Here is an 8879-nt window from a genome sequence, read left to right on the forward strand (position 1 = left end):
GAGTTCCAACTATGGTGCCTCCATAGTTGGAACTCTCTCATCCACTTTGTCAACAACTGAGACCACAAGTGCAAACGCACACGGCTTTATACATCCGGGTTTTTTTGTGCGCTGCACTTTTCTAAATTTGTCCGTACGCCAAGTTTTAGTGTGAAAATTGCACACTCTTTTATACATGAGGCCTCAGGTGTTGTGTAGCCATTGCTAACACTGACATTGCACTTTAAACATCATCAACAACAAGAAAGGCTCAATTTGCCTGCTGTTTCATTCTCGTGATGAAATAACAAAACATTGTGGCAAGAGTAGTTAACTTGTAGACAAAGTTAGCAATAAGATATTGGACATGTGACTATTCCAGAATTAAGACAATTTAACCAAAAACATTTGGTTCCTATATATGAAAGTTATAAACAAGTAATATTCATGGCAACATTCCTGACAGACCGGTTTACTTCTTTCAAAAAGAGTTCCTGACTCTGCTGCTCCTTCCTTCCTGTGGGGAGGAAGGAGCGCTCCTTCAAAATAAAAGCACACTTTGCTTCCTTCTGGGAGAGCATGTTAGACAGTCGAGGGGATCCTCAAAGTGTTATCTATATGGCCCAACAATGTTCAGTCTGGATGTGTTGAACCCCATCCAATCCACAACTTGTGTTGAACCCTTTCCTTTACGGAGTCATTGAAAAAATAGCAAGAAATTATAGAAGGATTGATAAAATCTGATAAATTTAGCATTTTGTCAGTGTCTAAAACTTACCCAATCTGCCATACAGGTGCACAAGGTGTTCCCCTGCGGACTGGCAGCTCAAGAGGGAACCATTCAAAAAGGAGATGTGGTTTTGTCCATTAATGGTGTAACATTGTGTGGTGTCAAACACATGGATGCCACTGCTATTTTGCGTCAGGCTCGTAATCAAACTTTGGCTGTGGTAGTCATCTGCAAGAGAACTAACGAAGAGGAGAAGGATGGAGGAAACAGGATGGGAGAGGAAGGTGAGTCTCACTAAACTGTTCTTTATTTCTGGGATTTAACTAACTTTTTTTTCCAAATGTGTTTAAATGTTACTTTGTCACAGTAATGGAACAAGAAGTCCCACTGAGTGTTGATGTGGAAAAAGGTACTGGTGGAATTGGCTTTTCTCTGGAAGGAGGAAGAGGATCAATTCAGGGAGACAAACCCTTAGTCATCAACAGGATATTCAAAGGTATGCTCATTATTCTGACAGAAAGTGATTATTTTGTTGTAATCGAAATAAACACTTTATTCACAAATGATCTTTTATTTTTATAGTAGGAACCACTTGCTCCCATGTTGATTAAAACTGAGAAACTTGAAGGGAAACATCTGTGTATTTTCAGGTGGAGCAGGAGAGCAAAGCGGTCTGCAATGTGGAGATGAACTTCTGCAGGTTCAAGGAGTGAGTCTACAGGACATGACCAGATTTGAGGCATGGAAGATGATCAAGGCTTTGCCTGAAGGGCCTGTTACACTTGTAATCAGGAGAAGGCAGGTGGCAGAGGACTAAAAGTCATAAAGCACCTTGGAAAAAATATCCACACCTACTGAGCATTTATGTAACATATTGATCAACATTAAACATAGAGCTGTCAAGTTAAAGGAAATTGATAAATTGTTTTCAAAATGTTTTCCAAATATAAAGGACTGTCAGCTTCTTTACATTTCCACAAGAACATTGTGGTTTTGGATTTCAACATAAAAACCAGAACCAATTAGTTACAGAAATTCCTGTAATTAATAAAGAAGGTTCTACTGTGTTTAATTTACTATCAGTATAAATCCAGGTGTTCTGTTTTGTTTTTATGTAACATAACACCAAGTTTACAATAAATGTAATCTTAGCATTTACAGGAAAAGCACATATACATACAGACTGGTTCAATGGAATGGGCAGAACCTCCGGGCTTAGATTAAAGCAGATTTATCTCTTAGAAAGGAGCAGTGACCAGACTTTAATCTGAGAATATGTAGAAAGACTTTTAGATTGATGTTTACAGCCACTCTCCATTCAATCATTGCCATGCTTGAGCTGTTCTTCAAATAATAACCATCAAAATCTTTCCCAGAAATTCCACATTAAATACACTAAAGTTTGAGATTGTAACATGTCAGTTGGGAGAAAAGTTAAAGGAGCTTGAATATTTTTGTGTAGGAAGATGGTGACAAATTAATATGACAAAAAAGAAAACAGCAAAATTGCTTCCAAGTCTGTAAAATGTATCCATTAATTGTTTGAATAATATCTTACTTTTATTTTAAAAGAATACAAGAGCAAAATAGCTAATAAATACATGTTAATTAAATCACCAACAGATCTTTTAAATTAAATTCCTCTTTCAGAATAAAAACACTGAACAAATACAAGGAGTCCTTTCTTAAAATCAACACTCCAGTCCAGTCAGATCTCTGATCCTGGACACAAATGGAACATTAGGGTTGTTGTATTTATTAGTTTGGTTTAAATGATAGATCTGCTTTATAATACAACATACAGTAACATATGGTTTCATATATGCAGTATGGATTACTGTAGGGACTTACACTTATCTCAAGGGAAATATACTGAGTTCTGGATATAGGTTGGTTCTATTTCTGCAACTGGGCACAAAAAAATCAGCTTAGTATCCGTTTTTCAATTTAGTTTTGGAAATAAACCTAAGAAAACCTGTGTTTGTTTTCTTCTTATGGGTCGTTCATATGGAGTTAAATTTGTTTCACAATTTAAAAAAAAAATCACGTCAAATAAAAGAAATAAAATTGTGGTCAAAACTATAGGATTTGCAATAATTTTTGTTTCAAACAAAAAAAACTTCTCAGTAAAAAACAATGAAACTGTGGTCAGAACCTTTTGAATTATAATAATAGTTATTATTTTTTTAAATTAAAATCACTCATTTTTGTTTCATGAATTGAAAAAGTTATTTGTAGGACATAAACTTTTATTTGTGCATATCAGAATTTTTTGATTGACAGCCTAAGTGTTTGATTGCAATTCTCAAAGTTTTGTTTGATGCTCCCTTTTTTTTTTTTTGGTTGAACTCAACAAGTTTTGATTGCTAGAGACGTAAAAATCTAAAGATGAACGATGTAAGATGTGTCCATATTGGTTAGCGTTGACTACAGCGGATGACTCCGACTCCCTGCTACCTCAGAAGTTTGTCCTGAACTGCAGGGTTTGCTGCTCCGCTTCGGTGACTGGACACACAATATGAATGGAAAGTAATCTTCAAAAAATGTCACAGTTAACAGCTACTAAAGCGTCCACTCGTTTTTCAAAGAAGAAATCTTACACAACTTATGACAACAGTCATGTATCTTGTCTGCCGCGATCCCCGTTAGCATATCATGCTAGTCAGGCAAGTGCAGAGGGGGGGGTTGGAGGAGGCTTGAGCCCCTGCCCCTTTTATCCTAGTGCCCTTTTTGATTTTTTTTCTCTGTGTGCTAGGAGGCCTGCTAGTGCTCCTCAACAATAATGTTTAGCTAAAAAAACAATTTATCAAAAATAAACTAGTCTGGCTGCCCTCGGTCTAACAGTGATTGAGAATTTTCATTTTCTCTGCCGCCATGTTAAGTCACTGGGCCCCTGGTGAGGAGGAGGGGGGCGAATCTGTGCCCTCTATCAAATTATGGGCAAGAATATATATTTTTCTACATACACCTGCTTGTGAATAAAAACTTAGGCCTGATGTTGAAGTTAAAAAAAAAAGTTTCTATTTATTTTAATTGTCCTCGTAATAGTGGAAAAACCCTCCTCTCCCCTAAACACAGAAATGCTTCGGCTGCAGAGAAAACTTGTAACTTTAATTTTATCAGGCTGCTCCATTGCTGGACTAAATGCCCGGTTCCCTACAAGCAGCTTGAGTCGGTCCCACCGCGGTGGTCAGAACTTGATATCCTGATATAAAGAAACGGACCGCGTCTGTCACCACGACCCGCCTCAGAGCCCTGGTACCGCCTGCTCACTGTTCAGACTCTGCTTCACCTTAACAAAACTACCAGGCAGTTAGTTCTCACTGCTGCTGACGGGATCTGGGCTGGAGGTGAGCAACTGTGAATAGAAGTTACTGCAGAACCTCAATTGCTAAAGAAAGATCCAGCTCATAGCATATGGAGCTCACAAAATATCACATAAACATCAGCGAAAATACTTTACCAACCATTTGGACCACAGCAACAACCAAACATGCCACGATTAAATAAATCAAGATGTTCCAAAAGCAGGACGGATTGGCTTGGGGGCTACTGGGAGATTCCAGGTAGATTTCAGCACAGAGATGCGGCTCGCTGTTCATGCAGGGCCGGCCCAAGATGATAAGGGGCCTTAGACAGAATCATGATTTAGCCCCCACCAACCACCTCCTACTAAGAACATCAGCATCACTAACAGTGTTTAAATGTAGATGAAGTCTGTGACAATTGGCTGAGTTTTAAATCAATCACTGATTATTGGTTATTATTTGCTGTAATGTATTTGTGAAGAAACCCAGCTCAAACAGAGATTACACCATATTGTAGCCATGGTGTCACAATAATCAAACTATCCAGATGATTCTTTGCACTTTTACAAAGTAAACTTCCTAATTAAATCTTAAATGTACGATTTATTTTTTATTTATTTTGTTTTCTCTGCTGAATGCATTAAATAAAATGTAATAACATTGTCATTCTCTATAAATGAATGCTACAGGTTTAGATGTATGGTCTGTGTTACAATTCAACCATTTATAGAGGCCCCTGAAGGTCTGGGGGGCCCTAACAGCAGCTACTGAGTTTTCTTTGCTTTGATACATCTGTCCTGCAATTCTGAGTTTGAGAAGCTGCTAAAAGCTTCTTGTCATATTTGTTTTAGGAATGGAACGAGAAAAGATTAGTATTTAACTTTTTAAAAAACTAAAGATTTTTAAAAATGCCTTTGTATTTTTTTTTTTTTTATTGTGAAAGTTGCTTTCAAAAGCTTTAAAATGTAACAACTGATCAATATTTTGCAAAGAAACATTTACTGTGGCTCTGTGGGTCTTGTGATCGGAAGGTTGTAGGTTCGATCCCAGCTTCCTCCTGTCGATGTTCCCCTTGGCATCGGTGTATAAAAGTCTGTTTGTGAGTGTAACTGTAATGTAAAGTGCTTTCAGTCATCAAAATGATTGGAAAAGCGCTTTATAAGTTCAGTCTATTTACCATTTCAGAAGTGTAGAACATGCTAATTAGTAATACATATTAATATAAGCTTCCTCTGCGCCCTAAAAAACTCACAGGGTTTTTATAGTCTTATAAGACTATAAAAAAAATCTTCGTGTTTTTTATAGTCAGATCAGCAGTAACACTTTCAATTTCTAATTAAAATAAAAGGGGAAAAAGGCATTATGAATTTTAAATGAGACCGAGAAAACATATGATTAAATATTTCTTCTCCGCCTCTTTTGAGTTCAGGCCAAAGTGTTACACAGTTTCTGCAGCTGTCTGGCCCGTCAGCTCTTATTTTTAAAAACACTAACTTCCGGTCTATTGCTAGGCTAGCGCCGCTGTTGACGCCCAGAGGCAGAGCCACAGCGTCAGGCTTTGAACCAAAAGTGCTTGTGAAGCCATCGAGACGCTGATCTGAACATCCAACAGATGATCTTCGCCAAAGTGAGACAATAACGACTCAGTGTCTTCTTGGAAAGTAAGATCAACGAGGAGGATTATTTGTGTGCTTCGTTTGCTGAAACTTTGTCCGGACCAACAGCCTCTCGGCGGACCACACCCTCCCTGCTTCCTCATAGTAATGCAGCGGGAGCGCGCAGGATTACTTTGGATCTCTGGGAATAACGCCGAACTTCCTTTTCGCATTTTTACGATGTTGTGGTCCTAGAACAGGTCATGTATGGACTGAAATAGGACCGAGTAGCATGGACAGCAGCAAGTCTCTGCAGAGGAAATGTGGGGCTGCACCGGGTCCAGGCTCAAACTGGAAGGAGCGGAGGAGGAGCGCAGAGTAACTGACGGATGATGCCGAAGCATCCGGAGCAGCCGACAGCTTCGAACCCAGGGCTCAGTCTGAGAAGGAAGAGGTTAAAAACGGACTGAAAGAGTTTTTTTGTTGTTGTTGTGCCCTCTTCTCGTTGGAACTGCTAAAACAATGGTGCTGGAGAGCGAGAGCAAAGTCCCCGCTGTCCTGAAGAGCTGCACGGAGGAGGGCGTCCGGATCGGAACCAGCATGAACAGGTCACTCTCTCTGTGGATAAGTCGGACAAGATCGCGGTCCAGTTACAGGCCTCATGGTGGAGCAAAATGCTTGTAACTTAGAAACGCTGCAAAAGACTGTTAGCTAATGTTGAGGTTTGCTTTGTGAGAGTTCTGTAGCCAACCTTCATGAGGAGGAAACATGTGGAACTGCAGCGTCCTGGAGATCGAGAGGAAACGGTGTGATTTTTATTCCTCCTGAACCTGAGACTACACTTCTGATAATAACAGATAGTTTTGTTAGGGGCATTTAATTAGAAACAAGTTTCAAGTTAAGTGTGTAGAATCTACACTGAGAAGTGCTAGAGACCCTGTTCTATTAAAACACTTGTTACTATTATTATCATTATTTTACAATCAACATCCAAGGCACTCAGCTGGGAATAAGCCATATCAAATGAAAAGGTTTGATTCTAAATCACCTTAATATCCACTGCAGTAACTGCGTAGATGTCATTCCACCTGTTTACACTCAGCTCACAGTCCTGAGGAGAAAACTTTATCTACAAATGCTGAGCTGTACATGAAGGAACTTCAAGGAAGACTGTTTGACAAGTTTGTAAAAAAAAAACAAGAAAATAAAAGAGATTTTAACCTGAAAAATGCAGCAGTACAAAGCTTGAAATAAGCGAAGCTTCACCCTCATCATCATGGCCAGCAGCGGCTCTGGCAGATCCACCTGTGAGGGATCAAGCAGCCCACTGAGTGGCAGTGTGCAGCAGAGGAAGCGGCTCTCCTTCATCTGTGATGCATGTAAGGCCAAAGTGCAGATGGTGGCTGACCTGCTGTTGCTGTCCAGTGAGACCCGGCCGGTCATGACCTCTGAAGGTGTTGCACTGGCTGACACCTTTGACCAGTGTCGTGACACAGTCATTGCCAGAACTAAAGAGCTGTCCATTCTCACCCATGACATCCAGTGCCAGCTTAACATGGGTCGCTATACAGAGGTGGGGGACCGCCTCCTGGAGATGGCTGACTTGGTGGTTTCTCTGACTGAGTGCTCAACACATGCCGCCTACCTGGCAGCTGTGGAGAACCCTGGCTCACAGCCCTGTCTGCCGGGTTTAGTTGATCGCTACAAGGTGACACGCTGCCGACATGAGGTGGAACAGAGTTGCAGCATCCTCCGAGTTTCTCCCCTGGCAGATCTCACCCCTCAGGTTCTTCTTGAGCTTTCCCAAAACATCTCCACCAATCTCAAGACTCTGACGGATATCTCATTGCTAGCCAGTGAGAGGTCCAGGGACCGCTTTGCTAAAGAGCAGTTCAAGTTGAGTGTGAAGAGCATAAGCACAAGTGGCACTGCCTTCCTGGCCTGCATTAAAGAAGTTAAAACCCAGCCCAGTGAGCTGACCAGAAATCGATGCATCCTTTTTAGTGCTGCTCTGGTCCAGGCGGTCAGTGCCTTGGTTGGGTTTGCCACAGAGCCTCAGTTCCTGGGAAGAGCTGCAAGTGTTTCAGCCGAAGGAAAGGGGGTACAAACTGCAGTGTTGGGGGGGGCCATGAGTGTGGTCTCAGCCTGCGTCCTCCTCACTCAGGGTCTGCGAGACGTCGCTCAGCATCTTGAGAGCAGCTCCAAAATGGCAGACTATCGAGAGCGTCTGCGTAACTCGGCATGTGCCGTGTCTGACGGCTGCACTCTGCTCACTCAAGCACTAAGAGAACGATCTTCTCCCAGGGCTCTGCCACCAGTAAACTCTCATTCTGTGAATTAGTTCAGGTAATGGCTGCTTGCCCTCTCGTCTCCTTTTTGTTTTGTGACCCACCGAAGAGGCTCACCTGGATCATCCCTGTTCCAATGTTTCCACCATCGGATTTGGAGCAGCCCTATCTGTGTGTGTTTGTGTTTGTAGGTGAGATTGGTGGGTGGCTCAAGTGTGTTTGAGGGCACCAGGTCACTGAAACAACCACTACAGGGTTTGTGCTGTGCTGGATGTGGCTTGAACCTTGTCAAGGTGACCTCCGTGATCCAGGGTCAGCTGACTGCTCACCCCCAGCCAACGGACCGCAGCTTCAGACTGGAAATTTTACCTCAGTGAAGACAAAAGCTTGAGTGATGGATGTAGCCTCACTCACTTCTGGACATATTTGGCTGTATGTTCTGCATCAAATTGGAGGAAATGTTTCAGTGCTTGTATTTTTTTAAACAAGTGTGAATCTAAAATTGTCAAAAAGCTGCTGTGAGTGTGTGCTGTAGGTTTTACACTATTTACCAGCCTTCCTATAGTATTTTGAAGTGTTTTGACCTTGCATGTAATGGAGTATTTATTTCAGCTAATAAAACAGTTGATTTTGACAACCTATTTTTGGTTAATAGTATTTGACTAAACATCTTTCAGAGAGAGAGAACAACAGAGAAACAGGATTTAAAAAAAAAACAAACCTTGGGAATAAAGTATGAAATATTGACTTCATCCAATAATTTAAAAAGACTTTAAACATGGCAGTCTTTAAAGCCCCTTTTAAGGTGTGTACCTTAGTTAAAGGTTTTCATGAATGAGTTTAAATTAGTTCATGGGAATAAATTGTAGCAGTTTTGACATTCACTAATAATTCCAATAAGACCAGCATAAGACAGAGCTTCTTTCTCTTAAAAATAAAATAAAGTGGGAGTTTTGCCAGAACTTATGAGTCCTCCCCT

The 8879-nt window shown here is 40.9% G+C and overlaps 2 protein-coding genes and 1 long non-coding RNA gene across 5 annotated transcripts in view; 2 read left to right on the forward strand and 1 right to left on the reverse strand.

Annotated features, from left to right (window-relative positions):
* The window catches only part of LOC106940176 (uncharacterized), a 25231-nt gene extending 23334 nt beyond the window's left edge, over positions 1 to 1897 (reverse strand). Inside the window, exon 1 of the long non-coding RNA XR_001423021.1 lies at positions 1886 to 1897. This is a non-coding gene — a long non-coding RNA (uncharacterized LOC106940176). The remainder of the gene's footprint in view (positions 1 to 1885) is intronic.
* The window catches only part of il16 (interleukin 16), a 15081-nt gene extending 12394 nt beyond the window's left edge, over positions 1 to 2687 (forward strand). For all 3 annotated transcript variants that reach the window (XM_015022839.1, XM_015022841.1, XM_015022840.1), the window contains 3 exons: positions 774 to 993; positions 1077 to 1205; positions 1360 to 2687. In XM_015022839.1, the coding sequence (XP_014878325.1) occupies positions 774 to 993; positions 1077 to 1205; positions 1360 to 1526 (516 nt within the window). In that variant the 3' untranslated portion in view covers positions 1527 to 2687. The remainder of the gene's footprint in view (positions 1 to 773; positions 994 to 1076; positions 1206 to 1359) is intronic.
* A 2822-nt stretch (positions 2688 to 5509) lies between these two features.
* On the forward strand, positions 5510 to 8541 carry tlnrd1 (talin rod domain containing 1). Its single transcript, XM_015022842.1, has one exon. The coding sequence runs from the start codon at positions 6889 to 6891 to the stop codon at positions 7951 to 7953; it is 1065 nt and encodes a 354-aa protein (XP_014878328.1). The 5' UTR covers positions 5510 to 6888; the 3' UTR covers positions 7954 to 8541.
* Positions 8542 to 8879: the final 338 nt, after the last annotated feature.

The sequence above is a fragment of the Poecilia latipinna genome, unplaced genomic scaffold (genome assembly GCF_001443285.1).
Source record: "Poecilia latipinna isolate Pla-1442-1.1 unplaced genomic scaffold, P_latipinna-1.0 Scaffold3114, whole genome shotgun sequence".
Taxonomy (NCBI): domain Eukaryota; kingdom Metazoa; phylum Chordata; class Actinopteri; order Cyprinodontiformes; family Poeciliidae; genus Poecilia; species Poecilia latipinna.

What these genes read in the sequence shown, in the direction of transcription:
- tlnrd1 (XM_015022842.1), top strand. Translation starts at nt 6,889, where the DNA reads ATGGCCAGCAGCGGCTCTGGCAGATCCACCTGTGAGGGATCAAGCAGC.